Source organism: Polyodon spathula, chromosome 2 (assembly GCF_017654505.1).
Source record: "Polyodon spathula isolate WHYD16114869_AA chromosome 2, ASM1765450v1, whole genome shotgun sequence".
Taxonomy (NCBI): Eukaryota; Metazoa; Chordata; class Actinopteri; order Acipenseriformes; family Polyodontidae; genus Polyodon; species Polyodon spathula.
The window spans coordinates 54898672-54919318 of NC_054535.1; the positions used below are offsets into that span (position 1 = coordinate 54898672).

The 20647-nt window shown below is 35.8% G+C and overlaps 1 protein-coding gene across 1 annotated transcript; it reads right to left on the reverse strand.

Annotated features, from left to right (window-relative positions):
• Positions 1 to 618: 618 nt before the first annotated feature.
• Positions 619 to 15213, reverse strand: LOC121298468 (acid ceramidase-like). Its single transcript, XM_041225596.1, has 14 exons — positions 15079 to 15213; positions 14596 to 14642; positions 11065 to 11155; positions 10580 to 10666; positions 8208 to 8286; positions 8034 to 8108; positions 7159 to 7204; positions 4139 to 4283; positions 3799 to 3853; positions 2619 to 2700; positions 2101 to 2232; positions 1828 to 1951; positions 1408 to 1464; positions 619 to 1093 (listed from the first exon to the last, which is right to left on the reverse strand). Exons 1-14 carry the CDS (start codon positions 15151 to 15153, stop codon positions 1004 to 1006), a joined length of 1185 nt encoding a protein of 394 aa, XP_041081530.1. The 5' UTR covers positions 15154 to 15213; the 3' UTR covers positions 619 to 1003.
• Between the last annotated feature and the right edge of the window lie 5434 nt (positions 15214 to 20647).

Here is a 20647-nt window from a genome sequence, read left to right on the forward strand (position 1 = left end):
CATAAAGCTCATATTGTGTGTGTCCCAGACCTGCATTATAACGAGGGAGCACTTTATATAAAATATACCCACCCTTACTGGCTGTGAACCAACATGAGGACCAGGCTTTGCATTAACATGCAACACGCTACCATTCAACTAACAGTCATGCTTCAAGGTTCCCAATACCTTACATATGTTTATTGCCCCTTTGTGCACTTGCACATCAAACAATTAATGTAAGATTGCACAACTTTCAAAAGTGAACAATGTCATGTTAGGTTATTGTATTTATTATTGCAAAAACTGTTCTTTTCGGCTTGCCTGAAACAGCGCACTGTGAGTACAGAGGTAGAAGTTGGACAATGTTCGTAAAATCATTACGTTCCGTTACTGTCGAGGTCTGAAACGTTGAAGGATTTCTAAAAGGAACACTCACAGGTCATGTGTAATGGCTCAGCTGAACCAAATGAACCTTATAGCTTGGAGACACTGTTTGCCTCAGTGGATTCATACAGGGTCGAACCAGCTGAATCTTCATTCTCATCACTAGTGTTTTGAGTTCTTAAGAATAAGTCAGGCAGGACTGAGTGACTAGTGACTCTAGACACAGACAAAGAGCAAACCAAAATACATTTCTAAGGTTTTAAAGAAAATATTTAATATAAGTTTTTTTTTAAATATATACATTAAGTATTTTGATTAGACTACACATTTGTTCATGTCAGAGCAATACTGTCAATCATTTCTGTAAAATTAATATTACAAAATTAGTCTCTTAGTGAATACTTTCAAATAACAGACATGATGAGCAAACAACATGCAGTTTATTTTAATTGCTTCGGAATAAGTGATTTTAAAAAAAGTTTTAGTTCCCCTACTGCTTCATAGTCCCAAACCCACACATGTGTTTAGAATCAATATAAACACAATGCAGTAAATCAGATTTAGCACAAATGCTCTAATCCCATATAGTGATGGATGTAGCTGTGTTTGTCACTAAAGACTCTTCTGATGAAACTGTCTACCAGGGCATGCAGGGATCTGGACAGTCGCGGATATAGGCCTCTAGTTTACCTTCAGAGACATCCATTAAGGTTGTGTATGTGGTCAACTGCAAGAACAGAACAAAAGCATAGCAACATCACTGCTAGGAAAGATAAGTGTTAATAAAAAAGGAGTATGTATGAAAATACAATGTATGACATCTTTTTTTTGTAATATCTAGTATTGTAAATATTTTTTGATTCACCTGAACTAAGCAGGCAACCAAATTTGTGGCATATATCCTGTGCCAAGGATGTTAAAAACCTATTTCAATAGAACTTACAACTTCTTTCTTTGTCTTGCGTGATACCTACTGTACATACAATACTTAATCATATTGAGTGGGTTTTGTTGTCATCATTTTGTCATCAAGTTGCTCACCTTGTTAAGGACTGGTTTGGTTGAGAGAACATCGTAAATCGTCTCCAGTGAAATTTTCTAAAATAAATAAACGCAGGTCATTAGGCTGACTTTATATGTGATCGACAATGCCACACAGCCATTGTCTTTTTATATTTATTTTACTGTATTATAATCAATAGTCTATGAACTGCATTACAAACCAATTTCAAGAGCAGTTTAGCAATAAAACCCTGATTATATGGCACGTCTGCCTGGTAACAGAGGCTGTATTGCTATTTTAAATGTTTAAGTAAGGTGTATCTCTTCCTTTTTAATGTTCTGCATTCCTTTTGTTTAATTTGTTAAAGCTAGATTCCACAGTCATTAATGTATGACAGTGCCCTGGAATGGAGCTTCCTGTCATTTCTAATAGTCATCTTTGTAAATGCTAAAACTTACAGCCTGTGTTGTCTCATTCATGCACTTCATGGCTGGAGTCCTGCGATCATCAAGGAAGAGGGGGTCCTTCCAACGATCGTAGTTTGTCTCCAGCACATACCATCTTCCCTTTTTGAGGTCAATCCTTAACGACAAAACAAACATATATATTTCAGTAACATTAGTGATATGAGTAAAACTAGAGCTACAGGTTTTACACATACAGTTCATGTACTGTATCCTCACATTTGTTTACCACACCACTGAGTTCAGTACAGACATCCAAGTACTTACTCCCAGATGTCCACACTTGATAATCTTGACCTTGTGATGACACAGCCTTGGCCAGACTTGTTGCCTCCCAATATGAAGTAGGCAGGAGCCAGCATCTTGGTTTTAGACAGCTGGTTCTTGGCGTCATCATAGCTGCATAAATAAGGGATTTAAAAAAAATATATATATCATTATTAAAGGAATTCATGGTCTGGTCTGTTCAATGCATATAATGGCTTTATATGACATTTTAGTGAAGTTTTTTCTTTGGAATTATAATTAAGAGAACAGAATTTACAATGCAATATCAGAAATAAAGCTTATCAAACTAACTTTAACTCATAAGTCAGTAGCTGATTTACACTAGCAAAAATAATGTTACAGTTTGTAATTGGATTGAAACATGTTATTGGAAAAGTAAATACACGTTTATTAAAATGCAGAACTACTTAGTAAATATATATATATATATTTTTACTGCTTTGATAAAACCACTAAAGGCGGGGCTTTATTTTAATGCCAGGGTTCTATAACACTACCTAGTAGCATTCTCCAGTACTGATCGGGTCAGGAAACTCATCCACACACCATCTCTTCTACCCAGGATCCACTCAAGGAGACCTGCAGGGGCAACACACATGTCAACCCAAAGGTTGACTCTAAGAGGTTTGTCCAAAAAGAAACCCTGGTGATCCCAGCAGCACAAACACAGCTATATTATGTGATGTGCCAATGAAGTACACACACAGGAAAATAATCCCAGTAACTGGCTCCAAAGTGTGCCAACAAAAATTTACTCCTACTAGGGTCTATTTATAATAATCTAACAGGACAAAGCAGGTTTATGAGTTATGAGGAAACAGTATTATGATATGTCACTGTTTTGATAATTTCTTTGAAGTGATTGCAGCTAACAACATAAGCCACACATTGTACCAGGTTTGCACTTCCATTAGCTACATAGGTCAGCTTTGAAAGCAAAACATACATCTTCATTTTAAAACATGATATCTGGTACTACATTAGGTAGGCTGTGAACTGTGCACTATATGCAGTCACTTATAATAGGACATTGATTAACATCTCATCTGCAGGATGGAACACTTGCTCAGGGTCACACACAGTGAGTCAGTCAGTGGCAGCGGTGGGATTTGAACCAGTGACCTTTGGGTTACAAGCGCTGGAATTTAACCACTGGACCACACTGCCTCCTAAAATGTTACCAAGTGTAGTACTACATATAGATATATCATTATACCATTTTATAAGGGGTTGTCTCTTAGCTCCTGGTGCATTACTATTTGTTTATTTAGCAGACACCTTTATCCAAGGCGATTTACAGACTAGTATATGTGAACTACAATTACAACAAAGTCTCCCCCAAAAGACAGAGCACAAGGAAAAGTGCCTTGCTCGAGGTCATACAATTGAGTCAGTGAGTGAGCCAGGACTTGATCAGAGGACTTCCTGGTCACACGGTCTTTTCTTTAACCACTGGACCACACAGCCTCCCGTTGTTTGAGTGTAAACAGCTATGTTTTGTCAACTATAATAATTCTTACACACATTCTACAATGAATTGTTTCAACGAAAGGTACAGTACAATGGTGACAACAGTATAGTGATGTTAGTACTGTGTGTTGTGTTTGTAAAAAACTCGATTTCTTTCTCCAGCGACTGTGTAAAGCCCCATTCAGACTCTTCAATTGTACCACTTACCAATATATCCACCATGAAGGCTAAACCGTTCGTTCATCGTAAGAGTGAACACTCCCTAAACAGAAACACAAGAAACAAATGCATTTTCCTTGCACAGAAAAGTGCACAGTACACTATGCAATAAAACGTAACAGTGACTTGAAGTTATTTGTGCATTAACATGAGAACAGAGCAGATGTTGTAGCTTCTATTAAACAAGTAAATACCAGTAGTCATGTTACTGTATAACTAGAACATTCATTGTATCTAAAATAATGTAATCTCTTCATAATAATTCATATTATTTTAAAGTGATACTGTTTTGTCTCTAAAGCAGTCATCTTCTATAAACCACACTTACTGGTTTGATGCCAGTTAACATGCCCACATATCCAGCAAAACTTGTTGCCTTGAAAACTGTCTTATTGTTCTTCTGGAAGTCTACATTTGCCACCAGTGGTCTCAGTTGTTCAGTTACTGCCCATGACTTATTCTTGATGTCCCACCTGTAGTAAATTACAATAGCAACATGCAGTTTACTTCCCAACATCAATCCTAATGAGTTTAAAATACATAATACACATATGCTCCAATACTGCAATGTATATTACTTTTTGGGCCCGATCTTCGCGCAATACCCTCGTTAAATTTCTGCCTCACCAAAAAATAGTGCTTTGGCACAAAATGAGAGATATTCCAAAACAGCACAAAGCAGTTGCGAGACACTGGAATATAGCAGTTTTTTCAGCAATTCGCAAATCTGTTTGTGCCTCACAAAACTGTCTGCGCATTCACTACCAATATAGCAACTGCACACAAAAGCCAAACTAGAATGCAGAATGATGGACAGTCACCATTAGCAATGCGACAAGCTTTTATCATTGGTGTTGCCACAGTATGAACCGATACGACAACAGACGAGACCACACAATATATCATACACACATACATACAGGACCATTCAAATACACAATTGGCTCCATAGCTGGGCGCCGAGTTTTCAAATTAATGAACTGATAACGCCACTGTTTTATTGAATACGGACAGTATTGCATCACAAGGAAATACTATATAGGTTTCTTTAAAGGCCAGTCGATCTGAAATGGCTGTATGTTTTTGAAGTAAAATAATTAAAAAAAGGCTTTGGATACTGTCTTTTTTTCTGAATGATTTTTTTTTTTATATATATCGTTCCGTGGCAAAGTCTAACTGTGGTAGCACTCTGATTTGTAAATGTAATGAGCTCATTCACATACAAAGTAAACATCAATCAAGCAATTTTATATACACAATTCACAGAAATACATTATGTTATTCATCTACTCACCCATTTGAACATCATGATTAAGCTCAGTTTGTAAGGTTTTGAGTGTTGCTGGAATGGATTTTTTTCGTTATGCCATTTCTTGTAAGACTCATAATTAATTCTAAATACACTCCTAAAATTTTAATTGTAGCCTCCTATGATTTCTCAATAAATGAACAGTCTCTGTACAGTTAGCAACACCGACATTCAGCAAACTGGACAGCTGCATAAAAACAGCCAGAAATTACAGTTAACAGAACTGTTTGTCCCGCCTCAGCTAACTTATGATTGGACTGCTGCAGAGAAAATACAGGTCAAATACGGTGATAAAACACATAACTGATCCGCCCATCCGGTGTGTGCGGATTAGGGGGGGGGGGGGGGGGGGGAGGATTGGGGTTCTGTTCTATTGTACATCTGTACTAGTGTACCCAACTCCAAAGTAGACTGTTACTCTGACACTATTTCAGCCAGCAGTGTGAAGTTATTGGAACAAGCGCATCGCAATTATCGCGCAGATATTGGTATATTCAAACTAATTAGGGCTTTCGCCCAATTCAAATTTGATTGCACTATGTGCATATTGAATGTTCACCTAGAATACATTTGCATCTCATGTTTCTATTTACCGATGCATTACCATATGCTAATAGGACCATATTAAAGGAACAGAAGGAAGGCAGTGTGCTGGTCAGGTGAGTGCATGTTTCCACACTCGTCTGTTGGGCATGGGAATATGCTATAAACGTCACTATGATATGCACATGTTATATATGTTATGGAAACAAAACAAAAAAAAGAGGCTTATTGCTTGTATGTTTTTGCTGCAAATTGACTATGTTGATGCAGTATATAGGTTTGCATCACCATCAACTTTAGGTAAACTGGACTCGCTATATCATCCAGCATTGAGATACAATACAAATACAAGATTTAATACTCATCATTGTATATTACACGATTTGGTAGTCTGGATTTCTTTGGCTTTACGCAGGTTGAAGCACTGGTATATTCTGGTATATAAGGCTATTCAATGTAAATTATATGAATATACTTATTTAAATGAATACCTTATAGCTTCCCATAGTAACCATAGCTTTAGATCTCATACTTTTTTGCATTTTAAAATCCCAAATGTGCATACTGAGGCTGGTAAAGGATCCTTTGCTTATTATGCAGACATACTCATTCTGAAAACCGTTTATAGCAATATGGGTGCAGTCAACTGCATCTAACACACGCTGCAGGTGCGCAACCTCATAAAAACCCTGCATTATCTCCTCACTGTTTGCTCTGGTACTGGGGAATTTAATATGTTCCTCAGCACGTCGCAGCAACGTGGTTATGAACCGGTGGAGGTGGCGGACATGGCTGACTGGGTGATCACCACTGTATCACCTGCTACCTTCTGGAAGGTCCCGGTAGCCAAGACACACATACAGACAGACACTACCAATTGCTCAGACAAGGCATGACTGCGCGGGTTTGTTCTAGCCAGGTCATCATGCAGCATGTGGCAGATGAGTCGAGACGATATCTGGACACGATTTGCTCACTGCTGAGCTCCTCATATGTTTGCCGAGGCCAGTGCACCCTTTCAGCATATCTTCGCCTATGTCGGGGTTGCTGTTGCCGAGTGTGCCTTGCATCATTCACATCCACATGTTGACGGACACGCTGCATGCTACCCACATTTCCCATTGTTGCCGGTTTGTAGACAGTGCTGGAATGGCAGTGTGTGCGGAGTTAGCACAGTCCTTTTACAATCCTTATTCTGCGCGTCCCAAATCTGGTTTTGTGCTTGGCGCATACCTTCGAATATACCAGGATCAAGCATACTGTCAGCCACTGCGTGATGCATACATTTTATTTTTGCACAGCGCAGAATGGATTGTGACGCGCAAAAGGATGTTTCGAATATGGCAACTTGGCACAATTTCGGCACAATGGCCATTTGTGACGCGCATACCCCTCTGCGTGGTGCGCAAACCTTTCGCATATCGGGCCCTTTGTATTTAAGGTAAGCTTTACTAACACCAGTACAGAACTAAAAAAAACAATATGAGTTTACATACCCAAGGAATAATCCAAAATCTAAATTCCGAGCATGGTACAACTTCCCTATAAAAGAAAGACAGCGTAATCAGGCTTTACAAAAATCAATAAATCAATAAAAACAAATAACTAAATGCCAAAAAGGATTAAACTGTACTCTAAATAACTTTTGGTAAAGAATGTCCAAAGCACGAATCGAATGAGTATGTGTGGCTTTGTTCATTTCAGTATATGGTTTCTTGTCTGCCATCTAAGTGACAATTATTGATACATTTGAAAATATAGGAACACCTGTTGTGATTACTGTTCATAATATAGCTGATGAGTGGTTCTAGGTTGTGCTATTCCAACATTGAGTTATTATAATTTTTCTCTTATTGAGCCTGGGTGGAGAATACTAAGTGCTGGCACTGAACAGCCGTCTTCATTCCAGTCACATCCTGTGACAACCTTTTAACTCTGCCAGCTCCACCTGCTCTACAGTGCATTTATAAAGGGCGAGCAGGTGGGCCTGGCACAGCTGAAGAGTCATATTGTCACTTTATTTGATAAGAGTGATGAAAGTCAGAATTTTGCAGACAAGCTTAAAGCAAGCTCTATGCCAGTTAAAGGCAGATTCAGAGAGATATTGGAGTCACAGTACCCAGAACCACTTTGAATGCTTTGAAAATATCATACAGTATTAAGATGTAGAAACAAGCCATTCAAATTAAATCTGAAGCACTTACTCTTTACAAAAAGTTTCCTTAAAAACAACTACAGCACCTAAAGCCTAACAAACAAATCTTAACAACTAGATATGGTCTAATGGGATCAAAATGTAGGCTCAATTATTGTGTAAACACCAATTTCCACACGTCTATAGAGATGGCTACATGTTTAAAGTAAGCCATACCTGTAGTGTCTTCTGCTACCAGTGATGTGCACACTGTAAAGACTTCATAAAAGATATTGAACAGCAGAACCTCTCCTATTGAACAGGAAACAAGAGTGGCAACAGCATTAAAAAGAAACCATATAGTTTGAACTAAAACAAAAAATATATATTTTTTTTTACAGATTTGATTACCTAAGGGAACCCCGGAAACATCTGCAATCCCTTGTATCTCTTCCTGGAACGGGGAGGGGAGATTGTCCAGAAGCAGAGGCTAAAAGAAAACCAAACCTCTGGAACTCATGCTAAAATCACTTATTTTTATTTAGTTATAGTTTATTTTAGAAATTGAATCAATACTAATATATATATATATATATATATATATATATATATATATATATATATATATATATATATATATATATATATATATATATATATAGTAACTAAATCTTTCAGGACATTTTCATTCACATTAATTTAACATAAGGGTCATTCCATGACAAATCACCCAATAGGTTGCACTTTACCATCTCTGATTGAACCCTGATGTTGACATTGATTATTGTGCAAATTCTAACATTATCATTTTGAGTTAAAATGCTTAATTTTAAATCCCTCACAGTAACAGTTTAAAGGAACAATAAGTCCTCTTTTTACAGAGCATGGTAAAAATCCCAATGTTTTAAGACATGTTTGAAAATACACTGGCATTTAAGTATAGCAATCTCCAGTTTTCATATTCCTGCCATCACTAGCCTTTGCCTTATTTTGAGAAAAATCTGACAAATGTTCAGTGTAAACAGAACGGTAATTAAGAAAAAATAAAAATAAAATAAAAATAAAAAATCAACCCCACGGTCCAAAGGAGAAAACAAACTACATTTGAAAACTACATTAACATTATGGTATTCACATGGAAATAATTTGATCCCTCATTTTAAAAAAAAATGCTGTTGGTTACAATTTATGAATTAAATGGCCCAGCTTCTGCTAGCGAAAATAGCAGTCCCTCCAGTGCGCTGCGGCTGAAGAGATGCATTTCACTTTTTGCTGTCACATTTTAATCAAAACTTTATGTGACTTTGCATAGCTTAGCATGGATTTATTATTAATTGACTTACTACCCACATCACAAACCAAGATATGTAGAATATCTCTTTCACACGTGTGTAGTCCTAATCAATGTACATACCACGCCGCAACTAAAAATGTGTCACATACTGGAGTGCTCAGAGAAGCATTTCGCCCACGTGGATTCGCTTAAACTTACACAGTACATTACTAAGGCCCTACCTATTTCACGGCCATGAAAAACGTGACACAGCCCATGAAATTCATACTTCATCGTGAAAAACTTGTGTACTTTTACCCTGCACTTAAATCCAATTAAGTTATGTGTATCGGTCCAGGTTCCTGATGTGATTATGAGCCTGTTTCAATTTCAAAAAGAAAATTGGACAGGATTTATTGATTGACACTTAACAGCAGCCAATAACCACTCTGGGCTCTCCCCATTGATTGATAGATATGGACATCTGGGGTGGGTTTAGAATCCTAGGAGATCTCAACTGATATTGTAAGCGAGTGAACATTTTGCGAGTGTCCAAAATAAATTTTAAAAAGTCTACAATAATTAGTGCAGTGGATTGTGTACAGTCATTTTGCATTCTACTGGTGGCAGACTATTTTGTACAACCTGCAATGTTTCATTGGATATGATCCAAACATGTCCAATTGGATATATTGGACATACGTCGAGCTACGATCCAGCAGCATTTAATGACGAAAAAGGTTGCAGATAGTGTATTGCTTCAAAAAGGTAAAAAAAAACAAAAAACAAACAAACATTATAATAAAAACCTTTTTCTGAAACAGCGGCACGTGACAACGTAGTAATGTTAAATATTAGTTTCACTCAAGACAGACAAAATTTCAAACAAAATATTATGTATAATAACCTTTGACTCAAAAACAGTTTGTGCTACAGACTTTTTGACCTTTGACTTTGGGGTGAAACCTCCAAAATATGTTCTATACCTTTGTTGTGTGATTTCCAATAAAATGACACCTCCCACAAGTCTGTAGCACAAACTGTTTTTGAGTCAAAGGTTGGTTAGTGTCAAGGTGTGGTACCCATCAACCACATTTTGACTTCTCTGTTACTTTTGACCCCTTTACCTGATCAGTCTAAAATGGAAAATTGAGCTTTTTTGCCCGAAACAACCCTAAGAACCAAGTTTGGTGTAAATAGGAGACGTTAGGGTTTAAAGTTCAACTTTTTGGGGGTGATTTGTCATAGAATTACTCATAATACAACATTAGCTTTTGATCAAAAAAACAAACAAACTACAATTTGTTCTTATACTACATTTTCAAAAGTGTAAACCCTTTTATTTTACTTCTTAAGAGCAGATTCACTGGGTTGCTCAGCACTTCTTCAGGTGGTGCTATGATGTGCGCCAGGTTAAGGTATTTGGTAACCTAGAACTTTGGGATACTCATTCAGTCTTAACATTTAGTTTACTGCATTTCAACAAGTAATAATGGAAACATTTGCTTACCAAATCCTTATCCACCAGTTGAATCAGTTTACCACTCGGAACAAAGGCATTAGCTAAATCCTTTATCACCTGGATTAAATTGTTCAGCTAAATAGAAAAATAAAAAAGTGATGTCATTATCACTAAAGTACTGTTGTTTACATCTCCTTTACCTTTATTTCAATCATATTCCCCATTGCTAATTTTCAGTCTTGGTAGGCAGAGTAACAAAAGGTAAAGTCTAATGGCCATTTTCAGAAACAGCACTTTAGTGCTTCTACTCACCTTCAGTTAAGGTACCAAGTTAGTAGTGTCTGATATTGGGAAACCCTCTTAAGTGAGCACTTTCACTCAAATGATGTTTCTGAATAGGGCTGTAAGAGGGATTAATATGTTTACCAAAGGATATTTTACCATGAATAAGTCCAAACAAATAGAACCCTCTTAAAACTAATAGTTTGTCCTCTATCAATTGAAAAGGACTGCACTCTTATCTGCATAGTTACCTCTGCTTTTCTTTCACTTATCAACTGGTTCCATCTTTTGTAAGGGGGCAAATCGAGGTTGATTGTGTACCAAGAAACATTTCCTTTGAACCTTAAAGACAAAAAATACTGGTGAAAGATCTCTGTCTGCGGCAATATGATTGCCAACATGGTTTTGGCTTGTATGTGATGACAGACTGTCTGTTCTGTAAGGTACTACATTTGCTCAATGGTTTTAGCATGCCATTCTTGCAAACCAGCTCCAAAAATGGCCTGTCAGCTAATCCCAGGTGCTTCCAGAAAAATCAACCACAATCCCAAACCATTCATCTTCTTCTAATCATCACTTAAAATACAGTATCATATCAACAAAAAAAGTGCTTCCAAATAACATCATACTTTATCCCATCATTTCTAACAATTATTCAATATTTTTTATTGCTATCATGGAACCACATGCTGCCACACTATACCAATAAAATGTGTAGATTTCAATAGCTCATGCACATCAACTGGTACACATCAATGGCATTTTTATTTTATTGCACAAACATCAAAATATAAGAATATACAACAAGAGAAATTCTTTTATAACATCTCTAAAGAAATGACATCAACTTTATGCATTGCCAGGGATATTGCATTCTCACTTTTGGAATAAACTGAATAAATCAAAAACAGCAGATGTTTTTTTTTTTCCCCCATTTTTAATGGTCCTGATGGTGCTGACATAATCTCCCATCTCTATTTTAAACAGATTAAAATTTGGTTTGTGGCCTGACCATTTCACTTTATGACTATGACACCTCCCAAATATTAATAAAAGATCAATTATATTTAAAACACCACATTCGGTTCCAAATGTGTTTTTTGAAATAAAATATATTGTCACCACCAAACCGTACAGTTTCACTTAGTGTTCTCACAAGATAATGCTCCATATCATTCCAAAATAACTTTGTATAAATACATTGACAAAATAAATGAAATATAGTTTCTCTTTCCATATTACAAAACACACAATTGTAATATATTTCAAGTTTAAATCTAGCCAGGACATGTTTTACATGATAAGTCCTATGAACAATCATATAAGATACCCTTTTCACTTTGTTGATGAGACAATACCTACTGGGACATCAATTTACACTACACCCTCTTTTGTAGCTTATCAGAAGTACTAAAGTCCATCTGGGAACTGCATCAAAGACTATTGCAAACTCTTTAGTATTATTTGGAATTTTAAACAAAATCAAAAACTCATGATTAAACAGCTGTCCATCTTCCTTAAGTAACTGACTCGCCAACAAAATACTATTATCATAGCAATTTAAAAAAAAAAAATAGAGATTTATGTTTAAATCCTATATCCTTATTATTTCAAATTCTGTATGTATGCGGGGAAAATGTATGCTTATATATTAATGTCCAAGCTAATAGTACCTGCTTATGAAAATTAGCCAATTTAATAGGGATTTTATTCACATCAAAGTTACATCTCAGTAAGAATTTAAAAAATCACCAATCCCCTGAAAGACATAGTTAGGGAAAATATTCCAAATACTATCCTTATTTTTAATATAGTTCTTTACCCAACTTAATATTTGAAGTCTTAAAATCCAAGACATTAAGACCACCTTGTTCTTGTGTGTTACAAAGTATATCCTTCTTTAAATAATGAGGATTGTTTTTCCAAATGAAATTATATAAAACTTTATGAAGCTCATTTAGTACATATTGTGGTACATCTAATGAAAGTGAAGCATAAACTGATCTATATAATCCGTCTATCTGATAGTAAAACAAATCCAGATGGAGTAATATTCCTCGACAACCAGGAATTCCATTTTCTTTTAGTTTTATATATATATATATATATATATATATATATATATATATATATATATATATATATATATATATATATATATGTAATGGGACTAAAGTTGAACCTACTTCCTTCTTTTTGATCTTTACAAATCTTAATCCCAAGATATGTAATTACATTTTTTATTGGAATATCACATATTTCCCTCAACTCGCAAATTTTTAAAGCAAATAACTCACATTTGTAATATTTAAAATCAATCCAGATACAGAAGAAAACATCTCTATACTCTTACTAGCCTTTACAACTTCCCCTTTTTCTCTCTCAAAACAGATGGTGGTATCATCTGCTAACTGACATATCGTCAATTCTTTAACCAATTTATCTATGCCTTAGAATGTATTTTTATTAATATAAAGAGCCAAAGTTTGTGTGACCAACAGAAAGTGGAAAGGAGAGATAGGGCAACCCTGCCGAATCTCTCTACCAATATGAAATCTTGAGGAGGTTCCATTTGGCATTTTAATTGACCTGCTACACCTATTATAAATAGTGTTAATAACAATCTGAAAATATTTACCAAAACCAAAAAACTGTAGAGTCTTAAACATGAACTTGTGTTCAACAGTGTCAAAGGCGTTGTAAAAATCCACAAATACAAGCTGTCTTCAACAATAAGGTCACTGTAGTCTATCAAATCCAATACTAAATGAATATTATTAGATATGTCTCTGCCCCACATAAAGCCAGATTGTAATTGATCAATAATTTGGTCTAATCCATTCTTAATCTATCTGCAAATAACAAAGCCATTAATTTTGCATCTCTATTTATTAACGTTACCGGTCTCCAATTTTCTAGTATGAGATTATCTTTATTAGGTTTGGGTATGAAAGAAATTAAACCTTGCTTTAATGATGGAGGTCATTCTTCTATTTCAATAGATTCAGAAAACAGAGTGTAAAAAAACTATTATTTCGTTTTGAAATGTCTTATAGAATTCACTAATTAAGCCATCGTTTCCAGATTTGTTATCTTTAAGCTTATTTATACCTGCCTTCATTTCCTCAACACATCTTGATCACATTTTTTGTTTTTTTTTTAAATTATGACTTATAGTTTTTGCATTTTCTGTTATTAAATTTAAATATGCATCCATATTAGAGTTTGATTGTATTGATGTACATAGTTTTTTGTTAAATGTAGCAACATATCTTTAACAGGTCTCTTTAACTCGTATACTGTTAGCTATCTCTTTTCCCCTTTTTATGGCTGCTATAGTCTTACTTTAAACTTATTAAGTTCCCAATACTTCCCAAATATTTTCATCAAATTAGAGCTCCAACAATAATTAATAATAAGTTTCACTTCCTCCCTAAATTTACTATCTGCTAACAATGTTTTATTAAACTTCTAAAAACTTTTATTAATTTTAGCCACTGCTGTTAAATATATTGCTTTGTCATCTGTAAGACAAATCAATGAAATGTCAGGCTATTTCTGTGCCACATCAGGTCAGCCTGCGCCGCGTGACAACAGCTAGCAATTACAATGACAGGCTTTTTGTATTGCTCACATGATACACTGACATATTGCTTAATCTTACCTCAAACGAGTATGTTCAACATACCCTTATGAGGTTTCAGTGCAAACTTCCCGCAATAAACCACAGTAGACCTCACATTATTTTTAAATAATTAACAAATAAAGAAAGCCAGACTTACGTTGCTCCATTGGGCGGATACATCCCAATTCTGCAATAGTCTGTATACTGCAAAGGAAAACAAGGTTAGCAATCGTTCATACTTGTCACAACAAATTAGTACCTGTAGTCCCTTGCCTTATTTAAGAGTACTGTTAACTTGTAAAAGCATAACAGTGTAATTAAACATAGTAAAATCCTACTAAAACATAAGTAAGCGTCGTAAAGCGTAGGTAAGTACTATAAAACTGCAAAATGACCGCAGTAATCATTTATAAGGGGTGTAGAGCACTCTTATTCTTACTCTGCACCATGGGTTATGTTGACAAAATGAGAGATTGCATTTTAAAATTTCGTTGCCTATGCACTTAGATCGAACTCCATATTTATAAGGAACAATCAAATTAATTTCAAACTACTGTTGTTAAAAAAACAAATCATAAATAACAAATACATCGCTCGCTCTGCACGAGAAAGCTTTCTGTGGAAAAATATACATTCTTACCGGTGGAACATACTGTGTCAAAGCAAAGCCAGTTAACATAAGAAAGAATCCGGACTGAGCTCCTGAGATCCACATTTTGGTATCCTCTATTGTTGAGAAATGTTGCGATGAAACCCACGTGATCTCTTATGTACAGTAAGGAAGTGTTTCAGTACCCAGTGACAAGTCAAGGGATTATACCATTGCAAAACGGGGGGCGACAATATTAAGACACGTTTCTTTTGTTTATAACCTTCTTCGTTCACACACAAAATATATATATATATATATATATATATATATATATATATATATATATATATATATATATATATATATATATATAAATTACTTTCTTTGCTTACACGCTAGTACATTGGCATACACAAACGTAACACCCCTTGGACAATCTCACCCAGTGCACGTGAACTGTGTTTCTGTACATTTCAGGAAGTGATATGGAATACCTATTCATGTCTTGTGCAGATGTTAGATAGCAGATGTCCCTTGTTACAAGGATCACTTGCATAATCTTTCAAGATCTACCGTACTGGTGAAATATAGTTGGTAATTCTATTTGAAATGTTAACACACTTAATAATATTGCATAGTTACGCTACATTCTTCCCCCATTTAGAGTTTCCAAACTGTTTTAAAACAAAGTAACAAGTTATTTGATCTGATTTATCGTTGTGCTGACGATGACATCTAATGGAAAGAAAACAAAATGCATCCTTTTATTCCTCCACATTGTTTATTATCTTGCGAACCAATAGTTGTTCATTTCATTAAATACGTTATATGCTAATAGTCCTCAATATTTACCATTAATTATTGTTACTCACATGGGGAGACTGGAAAAAATAGTTTAATACACAAGCATTACTTTTCAATATTTACTAAAGGTACAGTACACTTCTGAAGTTGAAACTGAAAGTTAACCAAAGTCTTCAGAAGATATATATATATATATATATATCATATTATATATATATTATATTATATATTATATATATATATATATAAAACATAACCTATGAATCTATTTTATGCCACTATAGCCGGAAGGGCATTACTTTCGCTCAAGCCAAAAAAACTCGTAAATGAACTTTGGGTTGCATCTCACGTAGTTTAACTTTGGTCATTAGAATGTCATTCAGCGTCCAGCTAACCTGGTAAATTAACTTTGGGAATCAAATGTTTCATTATTTAATTCAGGTTCTTGGAAATAATTTGGCAATCATTTAGAATTGGTGTTTTTCAAATGATCACATGAACAATGACAGTCAACTGGAGTTTGTCAGAGAAACTTTAAAGACTTACAAATAATTTTGAGAACTGGTTAAATCGCAAAAATAAATAAATAATAGCAAATTTAATTAAAATAAAATCACATTCAACTAAATTGCTTTAAAGGTTGCCAAAAATGTTGCCTTGCCATTAAAGATGGTGTTGTAACAAGGTTTTACAATCAATTTCCCTACCCTTAAATGGCTACTATCGTTAACATTTTCACTGCCCTTTAGCTTTGTTTAGTTTTAATTTCGATGAAAATTCTCTGAAGGTATATCTCAATAGAGCAGCCCTATCCACCCTGCTAACGAAATGTGCTCTGAAGCTTCATAAGGATAGATAAATGGATTTCCAAACCTTTTTACGTTACACAACTACAGAAGCATGAGGCTGATAGTTTGCAAATAAAGCTGTACAGCAGACACCTTACACATATCTCTAAACTGACACCTAAATAGCCACCAGTGCTCCAGTAGCCACATAAGACAGTAATATCTGCAGTCTTTGTAACCTTTAAACATATATATTTTTTTTTAACAAATGTTTTTTTTTTTTTTTTTTTAAAAGAACAACATAGAACAATACATAACACAACATAATATAAAAACCCAAACACAACCCCCCCACCCCACCCCGTTGGTGCCCCTTTCCTCTAAGGATTTCATCCCACTGGATCTTATAATAATGACCTGACAATGGTCGCAGCTGCGCTCCATGCCTCCACAGTCCACCCCCCCCCATATGGATAATGTCAAGGAAAGTGAGGAGCCAATGCTGCCAAGGGAGGGAGTGGGGCGGCTCCCAGCGGAGCGCCACTAACTTTTTAGCTGCTGTCAGGCAAGCCAACCAAATTCTCTTCTGCTGCCTTGAGAGATCGAGAGTAGTCATCATTCAGGAGAAGGATCCGAGGAGAACATGGAATATTCGTGTTAAGAATAGTGGATAAGGATGAGGATACTCGGGCCCAAAAGTGAGCCACATCTGGACAATCCCAAAACATATGTAAAAAAGTACCCATAGCACCCTGGAGGCAGAGCATGCACAAAGGGCTGGGGGTAAGTCGCATTTGAAAACACTTGCAAGGGGTTAAATATACCCCGTGAAAAAAACTGAAATGAATCATTTGATGATTGGGGTTCCTGGAAGCCAGATTTATGTTGTCCCAGAGAGTGTTCCAGCAAATCTCATCATCACCAAAATTCAGATTTCTATTCCATACAGTAAAAAGTGCTAGAGGTTTATAAGAGGTCTTTAAGAGAGATGTAAATGGCTGAAGCCAACCCTTTTGTTTTGCCCTGTTTATCTAATAAATTGTGAAGTGGGTGTATAGACAGCTGTGCTCCCCAGGGAACCCCATAGGCACGCATTGCAGAATGGAGACATAAATAGAAAATCAATGAAAATCCTGTCAAGTTATACTGAAGTTGCAAATCATGGAATGTACGCAGACCATTGTCATTAAAACTATCCGCAAAATTTTGTATATCATTATTATTCCAATGTGAAAAAGAGAAAGGAGAATTGCCTGTGAAGAGTTCGTAGTTATGGAAGATAGGTGAATGGGAATGCCATTTAGTTTGGGAATTTATAAGCTTCTCTACCAGACGCCACGTAGCAATTAAATGAGAAATTATAGGGCCAAAGCACAATTTACACTGTCTGAGGGGGACATTGGCGTAGATTAAATCTTGGAGTCTATAAAGGGAGATTATGTCTTCCTCAAGAGGACGCCAAGATACAGGAGTATCAGGAGCAAACCAAACAGAGATTGTGCGTAGAATAAATGAGTAGAAATAAAATTTAAAATTCGGGAGAGCCAAACCCCCCATGGATTTTTCGCACTGCAAAGTGGAAAATGTGACGAGTGGTTGTTTCCCTTTCCATATAAACTTGGGGATTGTTGTATGCAGTCTATCCCAATACTCTGATGGGAGAGATAAAGGAATCATTGAGCTATAAAAATTAATGCGAGGAAGCACATACGAGCAAATACGAGCCTGAAGAGAATTACGAAAGTGCATCCACCTGTTCAAATCTGTATTCACCTGCTTAAAGACTTTACAAAAGTTATTAAAACCTTTGAACATATTACGAAGCAGCCTCAGGGTTTTTTGCAATTTTCAAGTTGTACCTTTTTTGAAAAACTGCAGCCTGTTATTCCATTACCTGGAATAGCTTGAGCGTACCTTTCAAGTTCTTCAAAGTGGCCATTACAAAATGCCAGTCCTACGAGTAACAGTTATAGTGGAAATTAGCCTTCATTTTTATGTTTGTGTGACTTTTTTAAAAGCAGGGCATTTTTGTGCCTACTAACATTTATTTTGTCTCGGTTACAAAATTAAATAAATCCAATGATATTTTGTTTTTCATTGGTACTTTAGAAAAGGGAAACCCTATAGTCTTGCACTTCCTTGTTGGTTCAAAACAGAAAGTTTCATTGTATAACAGAGTTAAACATGACCTGCTTATAGACTTGGCATTCATCAAAATTATTCCAGTTTAACTGGTCTTCCTTGGTAATTGCTTTACCATTAACTAATATCTCTGGGAGACTGCTGGTGGATAAAATACGCAACTGACAGTGTGCATTATATTAAAAATGCAACTTCCTGTCGCTGTCAAAAATGCAGGTTTGCTGTGGCTGGAGTTTCTCGTGTTGGAGAGAATGTGCAGACTGGAAGTTGGCTTGTATTTTACTATCTTTTGTCAGATGTGCAAAATAAATCAGCATAATACAAATCAACTCCTGTGGTGTGCAGTGTGACATTCATGGGTGCTGGCCCAGACTACGATACCACAACGGTTACACTTGCAAAAAGGCAGTGACATTCTTAAAGATTTGAAATCTCTTCAGGCATTACCTGTGACCATTCAATGCTTCTCAATATAAGCAGTGCATCAGAGATGAGAAATAGCCCTAACATCAATTTTCTACGGCTTTGTAGGGCCAACTCTGCACACCACAAAACAGCAAAGTGCACTTACACAATTTACTTCACATGGTTTTCAAACCCATTGGGAAAAGACAATATTTCTTAAAATTCCTATTTAATAATAAGTGATGTTCTGCCCTGTAGACAGCAATTACACAGTTGTATCACTGATCACCTATTGCATGTCTTCCTTGGCTTCCAATTCAGTTCACTTAGTGCTGTTACTATTGGGAATTGGTTTGGGTTATAATGCATTTGATAGCTTTGTGTCCAATAAGCCTACCTGGATACTATTTAAGCAATAGTGCCCATGTTATTTGACTGTGACTGGAGGCGAGGGTGCTAACGAAAATCAAGATCAAAAGTTAGAAAACTAACACACGGTAGAGCTTTCACGAAGACAGCATTATCGCCATTAGAAAACGATTTTCGTCCTCATTTTCTTTAAAAAAAAAAAACACGTTAAAACCTACATTCACCTTCTAATGATTTGTTGGGTACCCTTCCGCTAAGAAAAGTTTCAAGAAAATAGTCATAATTTATAGAAAAAAAAGAACCAGAAACATATTAAACAAATCACTTTTCCACTTGTTGGGGCTGCTTATAGTTTATCTGAACGGAGCAATATTACTGAGCTGTTCCGTGTTTCGCTTCATTGTTGTTGAAAGATGCTGTGTCTGCGCTCCAGTCGAGCTGAGGCTGCGATTGGCTGACTCAGCAGTTGCAGATACAGGATTCGTTGCTTTCTTTCAAAGTTCTGATTGGCTAGTTTTGGTGGCTAATAAAATTAATTTGGACCAATTGTGTCTGTTTAGTATTTACTGTCCAATAGATGTGAACAATGCAGCAAGTAAAAAAGAAAAAGCCAGTATGTGTGTGGATTTATTTTAAATTTGATTCACAGTTCCAGCAGGCATCTACTGTTTATTAATGCCCACTATAGCTGGAAGCTGATTGGTTGATGATACTGAATAGTTTTCTAATGCTTGTTGGGTCCCTGAACTATTAAGATGAAGGTGCCCCTACGTTTCTATTAGGGAAACTGCTGTTCTTTACTCATAAGTTTCCAGTGGTATTTCACACTCCACTCACCTGCCAGAACATACACAGCTATTTAGCTATTTGTGAGAAGCATATGTTCTTGGAATATTGCTTAAGCTACAAATGAAAAAAGTTAGATGGTCTCTAACATCACTAAATCAGTACATTTATCATCTCAGAAATGGCACAGACCGAATGGCTTTATTGATGGAACCAGTTCCTCATGTCGGCTCCATGTATGAATTTTACCAGTATTATTGACAACTTTAAGCACCAATAAAAAAGCACACATTTGTGGGGAAAAAAGTACTTTGTAATAATCT